The following is a 22,688-nucleotide window of genomic DNA, read 5'->3' as shown; positions in this document are numbered from 1 at the left end:
ATTTCTTTCCTCTCCCCATCCCCCTACATATACGCACCCTGGACCCACCACCCACATGCCACAGTGAGGGGCAGCCTCAGGTGGGGTCCTCTGCCTCTGGTTTCGTGAGACAGAACTCTCAAGATGTAGTTCTGAGAAAAGTCAGGATTTGGGAGGAACACTTAGGTTCACTCTGTCTGACCCCTGTGGAACAAGGATAAACTATACCCCAGAGTCCAACAGGGGAGGCTACATTTCAAAAACTGTGCTGGTCTCCCAAGCAAGGACCCTAGGCTTCTGGAAGGAGGTTCTTACCTCGTTGGTTGTGAGTGTGAGAATTCGATCCAAGTCTTCTACCAACTGCTTGAAGGTGGGTCTCTGTGAGGGCACCGCATGCCAACAGTCTCTCATCATCATATACCTGGAAGAGATGGGTTTCCTTGGTGAATTAAATCCCTAAATACTAGGGGGCATGGCTATAAGCCAGTCTTAATAGTCAATATGGAGAGATGTCCTCAATTACGAAAATGTGTCAGAAGTTCCCTAGCAGCTAAATTAGGGGGTGGGATCCACTTTGCCAAAAGAGGCACTGCTTGATTCCCCTGAAAGGCACTTGGATTTACAAAAACATCACGTTCACCAAAACGTTTTAGGAAGGTATATATGCCATCAAAAGAGACACTTCCATGAGTTTTCACGGCTGACTTCTGGTATCCCTGTGGCAGTGACTTATAATAGGGTATCACATTTCCACGGCGCTTTTGCACACTGTGGGAAGAGTCCTAGAGGAGCAGGCGGGAATCCGGTCTTCCCTCCCCACACACCCCTGCCTGGACCAAAGCTGCTCTACTGTTATCTGCCTGACACTCTGAACAAAGGTTCCTCAGTTTTAAAAAACTGAAGTTTGAAAACTACAACTTTAAGGCAAGGTTCTTATGAATTAATCTGCTGTCACTGGGCTGTACCTTCACTTCCTGATTAACTCTTGGATAGGCCTAGGTTCCCAGGCCTTATCTTGAGGATGGGTTCCGACAGACCCTCTAAGGCAGCAAAAGCACCAGGAATGACAAGGAACACAATAAAACGCAAGAGGGAGGGGATATGGGGATATATGTTTATGTATAGCTGATTCACTCTGTTATAAAGCAGAAACTAACACACCATTGTAAAGCAATTATACTCCAATAAAGATGTTAAAATAAATAAATAAATAAATAAATGCCTTTATATAACATACTATAAAATGTGGCCATTCATCAGATGTCCACTGTACACCGAAAAGCACTCATGGGATGACTGATATAAAATCCCGTGAAACGATACCCAAGAGACCGCGGTCTCTGGGACAATCCCTCTTCTTAGTCAATTCTGAGGGTTGGAAGGAGAGACTCCTTTATAAAGCACTGACGTTACTGTGCAAGACCCATGTCACCAACACAGTGTAATTCCACTTAAAGTGCGGGGTAGGTTTTGCTAGAAACCAGCTCATGGTTTTAGAGTCAGATCGGGTACTCTAAGGATGGCACCTGGACAAGTTTTTAATTCTCTGCACTAAAATATGGGTAAAATAGAGGTAACCAGATGCTAGTTCATTCGCCCTGAGGAATGTGGTTGAGGTCCATCTATAATAGCAATTTTCAATGGTCACGAAGAGGCTGCAGAAGCACCCATTCTCCACTACTCGCCGTGCAGGGGCCAGGCACAGCCCATGAGGAAAGGGGGCGGCCCCAGGGCTTTTGAGCTTGTGTATGTGGGAAGCCTGATGTACCTTCCTGTCACTTTGACAACAGCAAGGCACAGTACAGTGGCCCAGGAAGATCACCGGGCTCGCTGTGTGAAGTCAGGAGCCCTCGGCCGGGCAGCCCGACACCCTCTGTGGTTTAAAGCTCGTTCCATACACCTCAGAAGGATGCTCTTTCTTTTGGACAGTCAGGGCTGTCCATGGAGCTCTCTATCTCAGTTCCAGGACTGGGCCCAGAAAGTTTCAGCAATTCTTCTTCTTAGGACATGTTTAAAAAACCAGGGGCCTTAGAAAACCAAAGCACCCAGGAGAAGCATCACTGGCGGGCAGGGGCTCCTGGGGCATCGGGAGAGACGACGGCCCTTACAGTTCATTGGTGCAGTTTGCCGGCTTATCCATCCTGTGCCCTTCCTTAAGCAGCTTAAAAAGTTCCTCCACGGGAATCCCTGGGTAGGGCGAGCCCCCTAAAGTGAAGATCTCCCACATTAACACCCCGAAGGACCAGCTGCAAAGAAGGGAGAAAGCGGCATTAGTAATGCATCTCAGTCACAGAAACCTAATCACGCCCAGTTAAGAAAATTAACGCCCACTTACTTCTTACATTCAAAGACAACTGACCGGGGCCCTCCTACAGTTCATCCGACTTGCCCCTTCCTGCCCCCAAAGAGCATCCCCGGACGACAACGAGAGGCTATTCCGATGGAATTTTCCATCAACAGACAAGTGATACGTAAACCACCACTCTTTTGGGGGGCAGAGGGGAGGGTGGAGATTGGGGTCTTTTTTCCTCCTTCCATCATTCTCAAATAAAACTCTCTGTCTTAAGGCAAGTGTTATAAACATGAACTTCGAAACTGCAAAGCCCTTTATGCTCCTGTCCAGCTCTGCCGCCGGCCTATGTGCCTGACCCCAGGGCTGTGACCTACAGTACGAGCAGCTGACAGAATAAGGCCAGCATGCTAATTCTGAGAGGTAACAGCTGCCCAAGGTGGCCAGTGGACCATCCGAGGGCACAGAAGTTTTCCGAATTACTAAGGTCATGAAGGGAGTTAGCGCCGGGCTGGGATTAGGATGGAGGAGCCCTGTGCCCCAGACAAACTTCATACGAAAGAAAGCGAAAACATCTCACGGGGCACAATTTATACCTGACCGTGCAGAGACACACAGTTGGATTCGGAGCCTTGTTCAAGAGACTCACAATTCCTGAGCTGATCAGGCCGAGAATCCTGCATCTATCTATGTCACTGGAAATACACCCTTACTGATTCTGTTGAGTTTCAGAAATGAAACCGCCTTTGGTTTTGTGCAGAGCGAGAAGAGCAGCACAATCCAGGCAGTGTGCTCACTGCAGAACCGGGAATCGTAACACTTTCCTTCTAGGACTGCTGAAGAGGACCAGTGGCTATAGCATGGGATCCATGCCTGCCCCAGAAATCTTCCCACCCACACAAACAAGAATAGCTCAACTGATTTTTTAATTCATAGGAACTTGCAAAAAATAGAACAGAGAGAGATCCTCTGTACCTTTCACCCAGTTTCTCACAATGGTAACATCTTTCGACCACATTTCCAAAGCTGGAATTCTAAAATACCAGTTGGAGCCTGGCCCTAATAATAGCTTTAAGTGTATCACAATAGAAATACTGTATAGTTTGCACTCTATTTCTGTAACATTATCAAGGATGCTACGAGGAGATCAGAATTTTTTCAAAGGATAAACAGGGAGTGGGCCCTGTCGAGATCATCCTAGTGGACCGTGTCCCAACCAGCTTTCCCCTATGAGGACAAACCTAGGACGGGGAAAACATGACAAACTACTCTCAAGTAGGAAAAGTTTAAGGGCGCGAAGAACATGCCAACAGCTTGGCAAATTAGATAGCAGCTTTGTACTTGCACATCCGTGAATTAGTTCAAGGGGGAGAACTTCCGCTCTGGCAGGAGCAGGTTAGCGGTTCCACCTCCTGTGCGCTTTGAAGCCGGGCAGATTAGTAACAGAGCATTGGTTACCAGCCTACCATAAAATCCATCCTTTCTAAGGCCAGCTCCTGCACCTTCTCTGCATGTGTGAAATGCAGCAGGGACCAAAGAATGAAGGAAGGCAAAGAATGTACGAGATTTTTACAGCTCAGCCCGAGGGAAAAGGCAGAGACAAGGGAATTACTTACACATCACTCTGATGGGTGTACACTCTATCGAAAAGGGCTTCGGGAGCCATCCACTTGACTGGAAGTCGGCCCTGCAAGTGTAGAAGAAATGTAAAAACCAATATATTAAAACCGATTCATTTTAGCAGGTTCAACCGGGCTGTGCCCTGTTTATCTTACGAGCTGACACTCTAATGGCTTTTGCTGGACAGTCATTAGCGCAGAAATAAGCTCCAACTGGGACTACATAGAGCGTGGGAGATGCACAGATTTGGACACGTGAATAAAATGTCGTTTCCTTGGGTTCTCATTATCATCTATCTCCCTAGCAGGCCCTGACCAACTCCTAGGTGAAAATGAACCCAGAAACTCCCAGGCTCTAACCTTTGCTAGGAAAGGTCTCGACAAGGAGCCTTACGAAGGTTCTTGCTGCTGACTACTCTGTATATAAGACTGGTTCACATTTACCAAGAGTATCTTAACTGTAGTCTAAACTTGCTTACTGAGAAGTTCATAAAGAGTAAGGCAAACGAACAGGAGTAAAAAGGCATTGGTCCTTTTAGCTCTGAGCAACACCTTTCACCTGGAACATCCCGTGCCACCTCTCCACCCCTTCCCACTTCATCACTGCCACAACTTACATTTGTGGTCTTTTTGTAGTAGTCTATATTGTTGATATCTCTGGCCAGTCCAAAGTCAGCTATTTTCATCACATTGTTTTCTGTTACCAAAACATTTCTGGCAGCTAAATCTCGATGAATGCACTGAAATCGACAAAGAACGCATTTCAAAATGCTACAAGAATAAAAAGGTAACATACGCGCTTCTTATAATGCAGAGAGAAAATACATCTTACATCAAAAATTGGTATTTCTTTTCTAATTAAAATAAAAGAACAAGGCCCCAACTATTTCAAAGAGCAAAGGTAGGTAAGAAAACACATGCCCTTTTATCTGCAGTTGACTGGTATCCTTCGTATTATGAACAGCTAAATGACCTCTTTTTTTTTTTTCTTTTTTTTGCGGTACGCGGTCCTCTCACTGTTGTGGCCTCTCCCGTTGCGGAGCACAGGCTCCGGACGCGCAGGCTCAGCGGCCATGGCTCACGGGCCCAGCCGCTCCGCGGCATGTGGGATCTTCCCGGACCGGGGCACGAACCCGTGTCCCCTGCATCGGCAGGCGGACTCTCAACCACTGCGCCACCAGGGAAGCCCTAAATGACCTCTTTTAATGCCACAATTATTCCCCCTCTGCAGTTCCGGACACTGCTGCTTTCTTGCTCATTTTTGAAACTGTCCCCCCGCTGAGTTCTAAACCCATCCCTTCTCTTAGCTCACTCTTTCTCTCTCCCCGATCCCTCAGATTCCTTGGCTTTAGCTTCTCTCTCCCTCAAAATAGAGGACCTGTCCCATTACTTTTGTATATTTCCACATATCCACATGGCTTCCATTCTTAGATACATACAGAAGATCTGCAAATCCCTATCTCTAACCTGACCTCTCTCCTGGGATCCAGATTCTCATTTTCAATAGGACATTTCCACATTGACATCCCTTTGGCACCTTTAAATTCAAGGTCTCTATTCTCATTTTCTTGGTCTTTTTCGTATACACCTGAGATACATACAGCAGAATTCTTTACACACTCCTCTCAAGTTCTTTTGATTTCAACCCCCAAATGCCTCTCCAATTTGTCCACCCGGCTCCGTTCCCACTGCTAAGCCCTTAGTTCAGGGTCTCATCACCCTTCCAACAGGTCTCTGTGTTCAAACTCAGCACTATTGCATCTTCTCTGCTTCCCTCAAATTATGTTTCTGAAGGAGCTGATCACATCTGTTCCAGGCTTATATGAAGGCCAATGCCTGTCTATTCATATTCTCTGTCCAGTTCTCACCCAACACCTGGTCCCCACACGGGGCCCTACCTGTGTCTGCCACATACACGGGGGCCAGATGCTGAGATGCTCGCTACAGGGCAGCTGATTTATGGTTCCGATACTAACTCTTTGGTCTCAGAAAGCTCTAGTCATTATAACTTCTGTGTTCCCCTTCTACAAATGATACGTTTTTGTAAGCTGTTAAAAGTGTTTTAGCTGTACTTTAATACACCAAGATTTTACCAGGATACATGGTAATTAGGGTCCCAAATCATCACCTCCTAGTTTTGGAAATGGTAAGGTATAAAGAAGTGAACAAACATCCCTAGCAAACACTTTTACACAGGTTCTAGGCAAAGGCTAACTATTATATGAAGGAGAGAGTCTTACCAACCGATCTGACACGGGTGAAATGGGGCTGATTTGACATTGATACTCCGCAACATGGCCCATTGAAAAAGGAGCAGACCAAACTCTCTCTGAAGAATAAATGCGGGATCATTTTTTTCTGCCCACCCTCCAACTATTCCTTGTTTTTAATCTGCTTCTGTGGCCCCCTGGATGGGCCAAGATCATTGAAGGGACGGCAGGAGAGCCCCACAGGCATGCCTGTGCCCGGCCAGAATGGAAGCAGGAAATGTGAGAGCTCCCAGAAGCTGCCCAGGGATCCAGCTGGGGCGGGAGCTGTGTTCCTGGTTTTGGAGGCCTCTTCAAATTGAACTTCCAAGCCCTGGGCCAAACTCTCCCAGTGGTGTGCTCCCTGCCGACACAACTCTGTGAGTCTGGCAAGCTGTGTGGTCAGAAGAATCTGACTCCCTGTGCGTGGGGCTCTGACCACACATAAGGGCTCAACTCAAGAGTCACTACGACGGCGACCCCCATTTTCTCCAAGAGAGCCAGAACTCAGCACCAAACTTCCCGCATCCCAGGGTGCTAGGAAACACCAAAGCCCACCCTCTGGGCTGAACAAGAAGAGACTTGGAACCAATACCAAGAAAAAGAGAATAATCAAAGTCAAGCCAAATTCCCATCATCTGCAGAAATCTGAGTTATTCTCCAGTGCAAAGAGCTGACCATTTTACATAACTAGGGCTCTCGGACTGTTTGGTGTTCCATTTCTTCAATAAACAAAGGTCAACGGGTCGCTAAGGGAGGGAAAACCAACACCTCTATGACCCTGACAGTGTGCTGGGTGCCTCTGCACGGCTGATCACATTAAATTCCCATAGCAACCTATGAGATGGGTATTATTGTAGCCATTTTACAGATGGGGAAGTTAGAGCTTCCTAAAAAAAGAAAAGCCAAGCAAACAAAAACAAAAGCAGCTGCTCAAGTTCAACACCTGGGAGGTTTAACTGGCCTTAGGATTTTGTAAAAAAGAAAAATTAGTGTACTTTGCACTGAAAATAGAAAGGCTTCCATAACTGGTAGAAGGCTCAAATCCCACATCACCTAATTATATTACTGTACACATCATGGAGTTTCTTAACTTGTCGACCCCCAGCGTCCCCAGGTCGAGGGCAGGACTGCAGGTTCACCTCTACATTCCCAGCACAGAACCTGACCCAGTAAACGTCCGTTGAGCTGAATTCCTAATTACACTCCATCAGCAATGAACCAGATGTCTCACCCAACAGTTCCTCAGGCGGGTCTCTAACAAACTTATCGCCATCCACTGGGAGGGAATGGGTGTGACGGGGCTGACCTGTCCTCTGCTTCTTCATTTTCCACTGTCAGGAATAAGCCCTCCATTTTTGGAAGCATGTTCCACTCAGGGGACCGTTCTTAAGATCTTGGTCTAGAACCTGCTTTAAACCTGTTCTAGGTCCTTAATTGCCGGTTGCCTTCAGCAAAGAGCTTTGGAAACACAACTACAAAGCCTTAGGAAACAGGACTCTGTCCCCTCTACCCCACCCTGGGTTAGCAAACAAAGCCCCGACACAGGGCATCTCAATGGTCCTCTTCTCGGTCCAGGGAGGCAGGGAATACCTGAGAGCAGGATAGGTGGGTAGAGAACAAAAAGGCCAGGTCTGGGACCAGCCACTTTACTCTCCAGGCTGACGAGTCCCCAACTCAGAAATTAGGACAGTGACTCCCTCATACCTGGGCTCAAAGCTTTCCTGGCACTTCCAAACACTCCCCTGCATCCTTATCCATAAGATGGGGATTTAAACACACCTGTTTCTGTGTTGTTCTGGGGTTATGGACGATACTGTATGTAAAATGCTTGCTCCATGCCTGGCAGACATTAAGCTCTCACAAAGTGGTAGTGATTAGTAATAATGATAATTATTATTATTACAATACCATTAATAAGGGCATTTTCAGTTTGTCATTCTAAAATGTATCCTTTTCCCCATTTTGCCAAGTTCACCTGATTCTTGGTTCTCTCTCCACCACACCAAGCAGCTTCAAGGCAGGAAGGATCTCGTCCTCGGCGGTATGGGGGGGACCCACCACTGCTCCACAAGCCAGACTCCACCAGCTCCTTTCTCCTATTCCACCTTCCTGAGACTCCTCCCGGGGCCTCTGTGAACCACATTCTGGGTTCCCTCCTCCCTCTCTGACCCTCTCTGACCACGTCTCCTCCGTCTTTTCCTGTGCTTTCAGCCCATCTCTAGATTTGAGAGTTTTCTCAGGGTTTGACTCCAGGCTTCTGTTCCCCCTCTTCTCTGTCTCTCCCCAACCTCCCCACCCAAGGAGAACCCATCCATTCCCATGGCTTGAAACTACCCTTCCTTCACTGGCTCCGGCGTCTAGCCCAGCCTTCAGAGCTGAGCCTCAGCCCGCAGCTTCCCGGTCGACACCTGCCCTTGAGTGACCCTCAGACATGTTCAAAACGTACCTTGGATTTCCCACCAGAACCTATTCCTGCCACCGCCCCATGCCCCCATCTTCCTCATCCCGATGAAGCTGCACCACCATCCAGTTTCCCAAGCTGGAAATCCAGGAGTCAGCCTTGATCCCTCCTCTTCTCCCTCCTACAGCTACTCAATCCCTTAGCTGTCCTGATAGCAAAATATATCCCAAAGCAACCTACTTCCCTCGTGTCTATCGGGGCCAATAAACCTCAGCCCAAACCATGGTCCCAGGAGCCGCTTTACAGCTCAAACCTGATCAAAATCACTCCCCCTCGGTGGCTTCCCCAGAGCCCAGAGCACAGGGCAGAGTCAGATGCCCTAGAGGCTCCACACAGCCCGTCCCTCTGCGGGAGGGCTTGCCCTTCACCTCCCCCTGCAACCTCCCAAGTCCCCCCTGTTCCTGACCTCACACCGTCGGTTTCCTCCACAGCACGGTTCCCAGCCTTTCACACACTTATTTTATGCCCACATTTATTGTTGATTTCACCTGCTGCCCCCCATAGTTCCTGCTCCAAGAGGCCAAGGACTGTGTCCATCCTGGTCACCTGACCCGGGATACCAGGCACCCAAATCAGGAACGCTCAGGAATATTCGTTGAAGGATTAATAAAATGACCAGGCCAGTCTCCCACCACTTTGGATTAGTAGCAGTGCCCTGCTGAGTCCAAAAAATCCTTCCTCCCTCTCCCACACCAGGAGGACAGAGGGCGACCAGGACCAGAGGCTCAGGACAGGCAGCCTGCGGACAGGCTGCCTCCGCAGGGTTTTATTTAGCAATAGTTCCAAGCTACAGAAAAGGCGAAAGAGAACAGCTATCCGGGTTTGCCAGATTCACTTGTTACGCCTCCTTGCTCCCTCTTTCTCTCTATACCCAGCCTCCCTGTACACACACACACACACACGCACACACACACACACACACACACGTTTTATGGCTGAACCACTTAAAAGTGAGCTGCAGACCTCATTAGCACATACCTCCCACCTTACACAAGACCTCTATCACCACCCCCAAATTTAACATTGAAACAGTCACATTATCTACTATCCTATCAATTTCACATTTCAATTGTTCATAAATGTCCTTTATAAAAGCGGCAGCCCCACCTCCCATCCAGAACACGATCCCTTCCGGGATCACACACGGACATTCAGTTGTCACGTCTCTTAAGCCTCCTTTAATCTGGGACCGTCGCCCCAGCATTTTTTGTCTTTTGGGACACTGACATTTTGAAGCAATGTCTTGTCAAATGTCCCACATTCTAGATCTGATTGTTTTTTCCTGCCAAAGACTTGTCAGCTGGCAAAGTCCGCTGTGCACACGCACGTGTACACAGTCGCACAACCCTGTTTCGGTTTCCTAAAATCTATACTTGGGGACATCTTACAGAAAAAAAAAAAGCTCTGAAAAATCTTCAACTCTGGACTCTCTTGAAAATAAAAAAACAAAAAACAGAACATGTGGTGGCTCTGGCCGTGTTCCCACATGGCTACAGACAGCAGGGGCTGAGGTGCAGCCAGCGGTCCCCAAATCCCTACTCGGTGTGATGTGACAGGGGCTGCCTCGCTCACTCATGTGACTGGCATGGCCAGGACCCAGCCCAGGCCACAAGGGGACAGATGGTCCACGCCCACCAGAGGCTCTTACTTCTTTGGGGACCAGAGGAATCCCTGATGCTGCATTAAGCTTCAGCGCGGTTAGGAGCTGACCCACCTCTGCCCCAGAAGGTAGGTCTGTACTTCCCCCCAGGCGTGGGCCAGGGAAGGGTGTCTTGGGCCGTCCAAAATACCCCACGGGATATCTGGGCACCTGTCTAACTGCTTTCACAATAACTCAGATGTTTCAAGTCCACTGCGTGTGGCATGATCGGAATACAGGCGATTCACCTCAGGGGACCTGGCCAGCTTCTAACCGCAGAGGGTCACCCCGCCAACGAGACAAAATACATCCAGCAGATACCCAGCACTCGACGTTACCGAAATACCCCTTCACTTGATCTTTGTTCTTAGACTATTTAACGTCATTTCAAACTCAAAACCATGAAGACAACACCCGAAGTCCACGTCCAAAGACTCAATAACCACGAAACAAATAAAGCCAAAAAATCCTCAGAATTAAAGGCAGCGCCCCCCCAACCCAACTGCCGCCCACCCGGAGAGCCGACTCCCCGGCAGACCACAGCCAGCCGTGCCTGCGAAAAGAGACATCCCTTCTGCTCATCTCTGTGGTGTCACTACTGGTTTACGAGGCTTTGGCTTTTAAAGAGTTCATTAAACCCCAATGTGGATAACGCAAGACACAGTCTCCAGGTCGTACAAGACAGGCGAGGGCTTGATTCAGCAAATGAGCACGTCCCAACGGTCTGTTTTCTTCAAAGACATTTTTCACTGGAATCCACCCAACCAAGGAGAATGGGAAGGACTCACTTTCTGGGAAGCCAAGTACTCCATGCCCCGGGCCAGCTGGTAGGTGCATGACACCAAGTCCTTGAAGGTCATCTGCTCCTCGGGAACGCGGGTGATGTCATAGGAGTACTCCATCCCGGGCGGCCTCCGGGCTCGGAGGTATTCCCGGAGGTTGCCCTTTGAGGCGTATTCGACTATGACATAGAGCGGCCCTGTGGACGACGAGAACACAAGTTGGAGAGGCAGGGAAGCCCGGATCTGCCCTGGGGCAGCTCAGCAAAGGAGTTTTACTTATTACAACCCAGTGCCTTATCATTTTTTTTTAAAAATTTAAACATACAGAAAGCACACACAGAACACCTGCATTCTAATCTCCCCCAAATGACAACCGACGCTTGGTCGAGATAGACTCAACAGTCTTTAAGAAATAAAACAGCGATACTACAGTGAGTGCCCTTTCCCTTTTTCGCCCAGCCTCTCACCTGCGCCCTCTTGGAAAGCAACAGCTACCATAAATTTGGTCCTTGTAGTGCATTTTAACTATTTTACAGATACCTATGTATCAATAAACAACGTATTATTTTTAATCACATCAATGAGTAATAAAGACATAGCTTTGCACCATTTTTCCCCCCACATATTATCTTTCTGGAAGCCAGTCAGGCTGATAAAAATAGACCTAGATCATTCCTTTTAACAGTTACATAGATTCTATCATATAAATACACCACATTTATTTCTCCATCCCCCTAGGGGTTGTTTCCGGGTTTGGGCCATTGCAAACAGTGTGCAGTGAGCACTGCCGTGCATGTCTCTGTATATATGCAATAATTTCCCCATGGTATAGACGAGCCTGTTTCTGCGTGTAAATGTTACCGGCACACAGCGTGGCCCATTCACTTCTGTATTGTCTGTGGCAGTTTTCTCACTGCGGCAGCAGAGGTGGGTAGTTGTCACAAATTCGAAAATATTTATCATCACCCTTTACAGAAAAAGTCTCCTGACTCCTGGTATAGACCTCAAAGGGAAATTGCTGAGGCAAAGACAGGCATTTTCAAGTTTATTAATTAGCATCAAACTGATTCGCAAAGTGCCACAGATCATCCGCGAGAGAAGTCAGGGGTCTCGCTCCCCCGAGGAAGATAATGTGCCCCTTCCTATCCGTCTCCCCTCTTTCAGGCCACTCGTGGGAGCTCAGCCACCTGGTACCCATAACAAGACATGGGTTCCTCAATCCCCACTTTAAGGGAAGAACTTGTCAACCAAAATGCAGGATCTTATTTGGAGAAATCTCTCTTAGCACTTACAAAACGAAAACATAAGGAGGCTGCCTTTTCCAAAAACCCTCCAGGTTATACCCTAAAAACAGGAGGACGCTATAGGCCTTCCCATCCAGAGTCGCCCAATGCCCACCTTCCCGCCCCCAGAACCCAGGCACAGTCATAACGTCTTCTTTGTGTTCGTGGCCAGGAACACTTCCTGACGGGTTTTGTTTTTTTGGGTTTTTTTGGCCACACCACATGGCTTGTGGGATTTTACTAATTTTTTTACTTATTTACTTTCATTTATTTATTTTTGGCTGTGTTGTGTCTTCGTTGCTGTGCGCGGGCTTTATCTAGTTGTGGTGAGCAGGGGCTGCTCTTCGTTGCGGTCTGCGGGCTTCTCCTCGCGGTAGCTTCTGTTGTTGCGGAGCACGGGCTCTAGGCACGAGGGCTTCAGTAGTTGTGGCACGTGGGCTCAGTAGTTGTGACTCATGGGCTCTAGAGCGCAGGCTCAGTAGTTGTGGCACACGGGCTTAGTTGCTCCGCGCGGCATGTGGGATCTTCCCGGACCAGGGCTGGAACCCGTGTCCCCTGCATTGGCAGGTGGATTCTTAACCACTGTGCCAGCAGGGAAGTCCCAGCTTGTGGGATCTTAGTTCCCTGACCAGGGATTGAACCCAGGCCCTAGGCAGTGAGAGTTCAGAGTCTTAACCACTGGACCACCAGGGAATTCCCCCTGAGGGGGTTTTTAAGGAAAACTTTAAACATGCACTTGAGAGGCCCTAGGAGCAGGATCTAAGAGTCCATCCATTTTTAAAACGATGCTGACACTGAACCCTGGCTTATGTGGATAAAAGCTCTTTCTCCTCCTACTCACCATCCTGAGTGCAGGCTCCGAGGAGATTTATGATATTTTTGTGTTTCCCAATCATCTTCATCATCTCCATCTCTGACACCAGATCAGAAAGGTCCTTCTCTGTGGCATCATCTAGGAACATTAAGTAAATTACAGATCAGTTTCCTCTAACCCGCCGGTTGCTACCGTTAGCTGATGAAAATTTGGTTGAAACAGCATGACAGTCAATTTTAGAACCAGAAAAACTTTCCAAATCATCTTACTGGTGAAGCGGAAAGGGCCCAGCACTGCCCTGCTCCGTGTCGAATAGCTAATTTGGGGTCAACAGGGTCAAAAGTCAGAACAAATATATAGGCCTTGGATGCCAAGGCCAAATCTTTTCCAGCAAACCTCACAAACGAGGGGGCATTTTTCTCTATCGTGAAATAATTCCATCCTCTGGCAGACCTAAGGTACCTGAGAAAATCACATCAAAATTCATGGGGCCTGAAAGCAACTGTGAGGACTTCCGGGAAGGAAGAGGGAGAGGAGTTTGGGAGCATTTCACATCACTTCAGACTTTCTCTGCACCACGTGCTGCTAAGCTGAGCCCTCGCAGCCCACAGAGCATTCACAGCTGGATTCAGAGGACACCCTGTACTGAGGACAAAAGTGCGTGTGTGCACGCGCACCTTGAGGGGGCAAAGGTCCATGCCTTCTACGGGCTTCCAAAGGGGCTGGGATTCCCCTCCTAAAAAATTAAGGTTTTAAAAACCTCTGCTCCATAATTTCAAGCAAGAACGGCTTAGGTTCCGCATACACAGGCTCACAGTTAGCTTCCAAAAAGTGGCAAGATTCTTCTCCAGGTATCCCCCTTTGAGCTAATTCAATATGGGGAAATCTGGGCTTACTATAAAAAATGAGGTAAGGGCATGGATAGAAGCCATGGTGCATGAAGCTTTTTAGCTTCACAAAAGGAAGAGCAACACAATTGCCTGGAGTGCAAAGTCCACGCAGACTCATGTGGAGGACTGAGCGCCTGCCCCTCGGATGAAGAGGCTCCACTGCGGTGACACTGTGGGGTCTCCTCTAAGCTCTGAGCCACCCACTGGCTGTAAACATGGCCACGTCATAAGGGCTCTGTGGCTAAGGTCCTTCTCCATCCTAAGGGAAGGCCAGCCTTGAAATAACCGGAGAAAGAAAACTCCCAGACCTCCTCCCCCTGAGCTCCGTAAACCGAATCAGCAGCTCTGTCCACAGAGACCGGGAGCCTGGGCCTTCCATATACTCGGCCCTGGTACACGGCCAGGGGCTGTCGGGGCGGCCGGTGGGAGCCCACAGCTCTCTGCACCTGCCACTCGGCAAGGCAAAGGCACGGGAGGCAGGCCCAGGCCATGCAGGATGCAGGCAGAGGGCTGGCTGCCTCTGTTGGTGGAGCTGAGACATGCAGGGTGGGAGAACATAGTCCTCCCAGGCATCGCACCCCAAAGTGGGGAGCAGCTCAAAATACCCTAGTATGCCTTGGGAGCCATTCAGATCCATAGCTAAAAAAACAAACAGAAAGAAAACACCCAACACCTTTCTGACTATTTCCACCTTGCTCCCTCCCCTCAGGGAGAGACGTGGTGACTATCCCACAAAAACCCATGAAAGAAAGAAAAAGCCTAGCCCCCGGGGCGTCCACAATGCGTGAGGCCCCCCATGTCCTGAGAACAGACCTCTCTCCTCCGGGACACGTGGGAAAAACTCAGCTTGGGGTGTCCTTTCTGAGATGCCTACAATGGGAATTATAATGCAACCATTCCCTATAACTCCTCTCATGAAAGAACACTGTGGGAGGATGAAGTTAATGGTTAAAAGTTCTTTAAGCTCCTTGGACGCAGGCATGAAGCAGGGTTGGAAGGTTAATGCAGAGACATTCAGGCTCCCACGAACGCCACTCGACGTTTACATCCCTGGGTAACGGCTCACACGTCCCAGAAAGCTCTAGACCAGCACCAATCCGGTGAGTCCCCTTTCAGCTTCCCAAGCGACTCCCACAGACAACGTCATTCCTGCTTTGTTCCTCCTGCAAAGGAGTAAGTGTGTCCTCCTCTCCCTGAGCCTCCTTCCTCCCTCTAAAACGGCCAATTTTCCTTCATTTGTAAATTAAGGTTTGCGTCCTGAATCCGACATACCAATACTCATCTAAATTAATCAATTCTACGTGAATCGATACTTTCTAAGCACGTACAAATATAAAGGGAATTAGGCTGCCAGTTTCCAATACAACTGGCTTTTCTTTTTTATAAGTGCACATAGCTCAAGATAAATAGTCTGTCCAAGATGCTGATTTATACTGAAAACTTCTCAACCCCTAGGTCAACTATGTGCTCTCTAACCCCCTGCCATGATAGAGTTCACATGCCACAAAAGGAACATTCTTGATAAGGCGCCCTCACCCCTCCCTTCCCCCACCCTCCCCACCTCCGCCCCACTCACCTTTCAACATCTTCACGGCCACAGTGACTGCTTCCTTGGGCTTCTCTTTGTCAATTCCCACTGCTTCAGCCATGACCACTTGCCCAAAGCAACCTTCTCCCAGGGGTTTGCCCAGCGTCAGCCTAAATGTGTAAAGAGAGGATTAGCAAACAGCATCTGGTGTAGCGAGGGAAATTCCTGAACTCAATATAAAAATCTTTCAGCGGCTTACAAAAGCATGGAGCATTTATCATATGGAACTAATGAGACTTGGGGTACACATGCGCTTGAGTATTTTCTTAGTGACGTTTTGGAGAATGTCAATTACTGCTGGAACAGCTATTGAATTTCACATTTGTATTCTCGATTTATTTTCTTTATGGACGGTATCATTGCAAGTGAGGTGGTCAGCCTTCCTAAGTGCTAAGAACGAGGAGCTTTTTGATCTTGAGCCGATCGAATTTTCATCATTTAGAATATCTCAAAGAAAACCATTAAAGCTGTTATTTTTTGTCTCTGTGATGTCTTTAAAAATCGCTATTATTCGAATACCAATGGATTTTACGGTCACATTCTGGGCCAAGTTACAAGATATGAATCTTAAACGCATTTCAAGGAATCTCTATTTTTTCATTAAAGGAAAAAGGAAATGCTAGAAATTGGGGCAATTTTTTTTTGACATAATAGTTTAGAAATCCTTATGACTACCCAAAATTAATAATGAAGAAATCCAAAGTGATCACAACAAACTTAATTTCTAAGCTCAGAAGCTCTACATACATCATACTAATAGCCATATAGACTCCTTGGGCGTTCCAGAAACCAACTGAATGGAAGAGACTTTGGAACACTTATGAATGTGGTTTTTTCATCTAAGCATAACACAGCAAAGTACCAAGCTGCCACTAGTAAGCAGTATTTTTGGTAAGTACGCAATGGTTTGCAAAAGTCACAGCAAAGACCGAGGGCAGTGTGTGCTATGCTGAGGTCATTCCCTTTCTATCCTGAGCTAAAATTAAATTTAATATCTTGGCAGAAAATAAACATTTGCATTGGAAAAATGACTAATTTATGTCCTATTGCCCTGCTGCTACAAGCATAACAATCCCTTCTTTGTATAACGTCTGCCTCTGATCTAATAAACTGCTTCTAAATGGCCTTCATTCATTGGAAATCTGCTCCACCTACGGTTGTGCTAAACACTATTTTGAAATGCTTTGCACTCAAATTTTCCACACTCCGGGTACCCCGGGTGGGAGCTAACAGACAGACTCCCGCTGTTGCCAGTGGTGTCACAGGTGGCAAAAACCACTGATTGAACCTGAGCACTGCAGTTTCTTAAAGTATGATCACAGCTCCCAAACTCAGTCCTATATCCATAGGAATGTGCACATTAACCCACCTACTTGTTTGATCAAACCAGGGAGCTGAGGGGGCTCACGAGAAACACCCCCTTTCCACATTCTACACGTAAAGAAATCATTCTTTGTTTTTTCTGGTACCTCACTGGTAAGTGTTCAGTAAACAAGTACTGAATGAATGAACAGTACACAAACTGGAAATCATTTCCATTAACACTCTAACAGAATGATATTGGTACAATAATTTGGTTCTAATGTAGGCTGCACATTAATAAATGAGCTGTTTATTATTTAAAGTAACGAGCCATTAGAAAACAAAGCTGGTTGGAGCTGTGTGAATCGAAATTACAAGTGCCATGGAAGCTCTCTCTCCTTCCAAAGGGAGCACATGATATCCAGACCCTGGAAGAGCTTATCTTTGTATTTCCAAATTTGTGTATGAGTTCCTTCTCCAGTAATTAGACACTTCTCTGACATAATCTCACGGAGATAGTGCAAATGTCAAGACCAATAGGGTTGCTGTACATGAGCAAGTCAAAAGCTTATTCCAGCTGATTTGATGCAGATGTATAGTCAGCGATTTCTACCTTCCATTATTCTCAAGCTGTTTGGACTCTGATTACTACAAGAGAGACCCTGGAAATGAGCTGACAGCCCTTCAATGACCATCGTATTCATTTCAGAAGGCGAGTCTGGGGGCTGGTCCCTAGCTAGAAGATGGAGGGCTGGTACTCCAAGATCTGTCCACTGACTCGATGCCCAGTTCTGCCATCTTGCTGAGATTTGCAGTTCAGATCTCTCAGGTTATGAAGGGAAATGGAAGGAAGGGAAATTCACATGAGCCAAGAACTGTGCTCAGTCCTTGGAGGTCTGTACCATGACCTTCATTTCATAGAAATGAAGTTCAAAGAGAATCAGGGAACTCACACAAGGTTGCCCAGCCACTGGCTGGCAGAGCCGGGATTCCAATCCAGCCCAATAGAATCCAAAGTCCCTGAACTTGAAGCCAGTTCAGTCCCTGAACTTGAAGAGACACACAGCTCCCAACAATGCCTTCAGCAGAGCCCAGGTGGCCACACTTTGACTGAACATGTGACTGGAACACACCCATATCATCCGATAAGGAAAATACTAGGGACCACAAGAAATTCGATGTCAGGTACCGTATTTGAAGATTTCTAGCCCAATATTATATTAATAACTATTAAAAACAGCAACACTGGGTGAAGATTCTTAAGGCAATTTATATGCTAGACCTAATTTCTCTAAGGAAATGAACTGTAGGACAGACACGTTCTAGGAACCAGAAGTTAGAATGTCAACTCTGTTTTATAAATGGGATAATCCCACTTTGATTCCATTTGACTGGGTTTGAATTAACTAGAAAGCTAAAAAAAAAACGCTACCAAGGTACCATTTTGTTTGGGGATCAGCCATGGCTTAGTAGCTCTGTTTTAAAAGAACTATTAAAAAAGAGAGAGAGAGAGAATTAGTTCTTTGTGTCAGCCCAATATCCCCATTTTATACTTCAGCCCCCACCAGCGATGCGCCCCACAGAAGTACTCACTTATCTCTTGGAAACTCCCATTTTGGATCTTCTGGCAGCTCGTACTCGGAGACCCCCGCCAGCATGGGGGTGTCTGCTGTCGAGGAGAGGCGAGTTGTAATCCTCACCAGTGGGGTATTGGAGTTCATGGAGGAGCTGGACTCAGCAGAAACCTGGATACAAAATACAAAGACACAGATGTAATCCTGGCTCTACCTGCGAAGGCTGGAAGCCGGCCAGAGCCCTGCCAGCCAGTCAGCTCTTAGAAAGGTGGGAAGGTGAGGGTTGGCCAAAGTCGTGAATTGAGGACCAAAACCCTGGATTCCAACTCCTCTGTCTTTCCATCCATGCAGTATGTGCTAGATTGCATCCAAATTACACGGGCCTAAGGCCAGGTTTCCAAACAACAGTTTTAGAGAGTGCCTGGTAAAAAATGTCTTCCTTCTGTCCCAATTCCTCAAGATAATCACTTGAGGACATACAGGCAGACCCCATGGGCTTCATTCTTGCCTTCTTCCCTGTGCCTGTACTGGAGCCCCGGATTATCAATCTCCTGCCCGTAGACCAGCAGGGATGGTGAATCAGTGCTGTGCTTGTGAGATTCCACAAAAACTTCTGGAAAATCGGCTCTTCAATCAGCTCTATCTTTTGAAACGTAAGCAGAATACCTCAAGGAACTAGCTCTAGGATTTGAATGTGAAAAGCATTCCAGTAGCTCCACGTGCCTTGACTCAAGGTAACCAGAGACCCAGGCACTGGGGACCACTATCTGCTTCTCCCTAGTCCTTCTGGGAACTGGTTGATGCCCAGGCCATTTGAAGAAAATCAACTGCCTCTTGTCAACTTCAGTTTCAGAAACTAGTGGAAGAGTCAAGGGAAAGAAAAGTACCTCTTTATTCACAATCTCGTGGGAAAGCTCCTCTCCCCCAGGGAAGCCTGCAGGGTTTCACCGAGTTTTCTCATTTACTCTAATCCATTATAGTCTGCATTTGATAAAATGGTTATTTCTTAACTATATCATCTTCCCCGTGCTGGTTTCTGTAAAGGAAAACACCATCGCGGGCTGCCTGACCATCACCTTATTCCAAACCGTGAACAACACTCTGGCCCGAGAGAGCTGGAATCGGGGGTTTGACGTGACCCCTCAAACGTGGTTCTGTCCCCTGCATGACTGCCCACATCAACCCATCTTCCCAGCTCTGCTTACAAACACTTTTTAAATCGAGGTGGCAAGGACCAAGTAAAGATGAACATATTTAATGGGGATGAACTTTCAAGGTGGAGCCTGGACCATTCCCACAGGGAACCAGAAGACTGTACTTTCCTGGGAACGTCCTACTTAAAAAATGTTGATTCTCTCCTTTTTAAACCCAGACTGCCCTTAAAAAGCAGGTAGGAGACCTGAGAAGATGTCGAAGAGTGGATTTGGAGGGAATCATTTTAGGAACAGGAAGTTGGTTTTCGTATTAATATCAAGAAGTAGGCAATTTTTAACACAGAATTTCTATTATCTTTTTAAATGTCCATGAAAACATTTCTGAGCCTTTTGAGCAGTCTTTTGTCAAAGGTTGTTGTTCCTAAATTTTATTATGCAGACAGTATGATCAATGTTTATTCACCGTGAGCACAGTAAATAATTTTTTTTTTTAAGGAACTGAACAATCATTAATTTTGGAGCTGAGAGGGGCCTCATGAATAGATATGGTTCTAAGAGGCTGAGGCTTCACACCCAAGTGTCTGGGCCACAGAGGCAAAACAGCAGAAGCAAAAAGAAAAAGACGAAAAGCCCGTGGAAACAACCTCCGCAATGCGCTGACCTCAGCTGCAGGGCCCACCAGGAACGTCCTCAAGACCTCGACAGCCTTCACTGACCACATATATATGTCTTGAGCTCCAACTGCAGAGAAGGGTTCAGAAAGATTCAAGGAATAAGTTGGGCGAAAAATAATTCCCCAAATCCTAACGCCCTGCATCGGTTTTGAGCTATGGATGCAAAAGGAGACTGGTGTTCTCAGAGACAAAAAGGTCTCCCACGTGAAGAAGCAAAAATCACCACTCATTGCAGTGGGAACCGGGCTTGAAGATGACAGCCAAGAAGATTCGGAACAGCAGTCAAAGTCAGCCTGGCAATGAGACAGTTACAAGCCCCAACCAGACGAGGGCTGGCAGATTTCACAGATGAACACCCCCTCCAAGGCCAGCAGCGTAGCCCTCCTTGCTGGACCGCAGGGTGGCCAGAACTGCTATGCATGGTGTGCTGGGATCGTGGTGAGGGAGAAACCCCTGGGGCGGTGATGGGGGGTGCAGCTCTGGGTGAAGAGGCCCGTCTGGCCTTCCCTGCCACGTCCCCGCACATCACACACGGTTGAGGCTTCAGGACACAACGCAGAGGAGTAGCCTTCCCATGGCAAGGTGTGAGGACACGGGCACTGAAAACAAGCCTCAGGAAGGACATATAAGAGCCTTAGCCGTGGTCACCTTTGGGGAGAGAGATTATAGGACGCCGAGGGACGGGGTAGACTATGTCTTATTTCAGAACTTCCTAAACCATCTGAATTTCATTCCCATGCATATGTATCTCTTTTACGTTCTATGAAAACAAAGCACTTTTCTTTAATGACAAAAATATTTTTAAGAATAAAGAGAATCTGGACTGAGGCATGGCACTGGGCGGGGGCGGAAAACAGGGCAAATGCTTAAAATACACTGACTTCTAAAATGAGTTAAAATGACGAGATCACTGCTGTCGCCCCTTCCCTGGGCTAGAGGCTGGGTGCGGGGGCGTCTCTGCGTCCCCCCGTGTGGGTACCCAGTGACCTCCCCTAGCCAAGCAGCCACCCCTAGCTGGTGCCCTTCGCCTGCAAACTGTTTATAATGTGGGGCCGTGAGCCGGTGGCGGCACCCTGACCACCGCGGGCTGTGGGATCCCTGTTCCAACAGTTACTGTGAGAGCTTCGGCAAGTCACTTGACGTTGCTCGGCTCCGGTTTCCTCACCTGCTAAAGGGAGACCGGAACAGTTCCCACATCACAGAATGACCGTGATGGTAAAATGACGTCACACCCATAAAGTGTTTGGTGCCGGGCCTGGTGCTTGCTGGGAGCTCAGTCAACTTTCGCTACCAACCCCACAAGGGTTTCTCTTAGCATCTTTTTAGAGTCATTTGCTGCTCAGATCCAAGGGAGCTCAGAGGGCCCCTCCCCGGGGGAAGCCCGAGGACTTGGAGCCCAAGGCTGTTCTGTGTGTGAGCTCCTGTGACATGGTGTGCAACGGGGGAGAGAGAAACCCCACCGGCGGCGTTAAGGGCAGGACTTGCCTTAATGGTGTGAAAGACTAGATCCTCTGCTCACAGCCAGGATGCGCCGGGGCTCCAGTGAGCAAAAAAGCAAACCCCAGAAATTAAGGACCCAGGAGTCAGGGCACGGTCCCAGGGCAAGAGGAAAGCTAGAGAGCAAGAAAGTCCTCATGACAAACAGGGCTTAGAGGCCGCTTCAGAAAGAAAAACGAAACAACCAGTCAGAAGTTAACTGCTCTGCGGCTAACCTGTGACCCCAAAGGAATCTTGGCCCACAGACCGTGACGAAAGTTCACACCCATATACATCTTCCCCCACAAACAGATTGTCTCCAACAAGGTTTTAAGGTGAGAGCTTTGAACATGGAAAACCTTTCCAAACTTAGTTGCTGTCACTATGATTAAAGTTATGGAAATTTTGCTCACATTAAGTGCAGAGGTTTAGATTCCATGTACAGATCTGGAAAATACTTTTGTAAAACACACAAAGAGAAAAAAGGGAAGAAAATGCCCCAAGTGTAAGAAACGACAGAATTCAATCACTCTGTCTGTGGACGTATATCTTCATTTTACCCCCGTGCATTTTTACTATGCTTTTAAAATCCCCTCTGGGACTGTAAAATAGGACTGGCTTTCTCTTCACTCCGTTTCCCTCCGCGTGCTAACGTGTCTGCAGGGCTGGCCCGACCCCTTGCAGGCAATTCCTCCGTGGAACACCGTGTTTCTGGAGCTTCTCTCCTTTGGACCACACTCCTTAAGGAAATCCACTGTCCACCTCTGAATCCTGCTTCTGCAGCAATGTTAGATGATCGCTATTTTTCTTTGGCACAAAATCATAATCCTCCCTGTCAGATATGCTTCTTCAATTCTGGGTTTCCTTTTTATCTAATTTTAAAATAGTCCATCGATAGAGATCATTTAGTTATG

General features: G+C 47.5%; 1 protein-coding gene across 15 annotated transcripts in view; it reads right to left on the bottom strand.

Annotated features, from left to right (window-relative positions):
- The window catches only part of FGFR2 (fibroblast growth factor receptor 2), a 104,205-nt gene that overhangs the window by 4,392 nt on the left and 77,125 nt on the right, over positions 1-22,688 (bottom strand). For all 15 annotated transcript variants that reach the window (XM_060033935.2, XM_060033931.2, XM_060033937.2 and 12 more), the window contains 8 exons: positions 18,490-18,641; positions 15,583-15,704; positions 13,144-13,254; positions 11,026-11,216; positions 4,506-4,628; positions 3,886-3,956; positions 2,088-2,225; positions 295-400 (listed from right to left, as the gene is read on the bottom strand). In XM_060033935.2, the coding sequence (XP_059889918.1) occupies positions 295-400; positions 2,088-2,225; positions 3,886-3,956; positions 4,506-4,628; positions 11,026-11,216; positions 13,144-13,254; positions 15,583-15,704; positions 18,490-18,641 (1,014 nt within the window). The remainder of the gene's footprint in view (positions 1-294; positions 401-2,087; positions 2,226-3,885; positions 3,957-4,505; positions 4,629-11,025; positions 11,217-13,143; positions 13,255-15,582; positions 15,705-18,489; positions 18,642-22,688) is intronic.

The sequence above is a fragment of the Delphinus delphis genome, chromosome 16 (genome assembly GCF_949987515.2).
Source record: "Delphinus delphis chromosome 16, mDelDel1.2, whole genome shotgun sequence".
NCBI lineage: Eukaryota > Metazoa > Chordata > Mammalia > Artiodactyla > Delphinidae > Delphinus > Delphinus delphis.
Note: the sequence above shows the minus strand (reverse complement) of the source record. Positions and strands in the feature narration are given on the sequence as shown.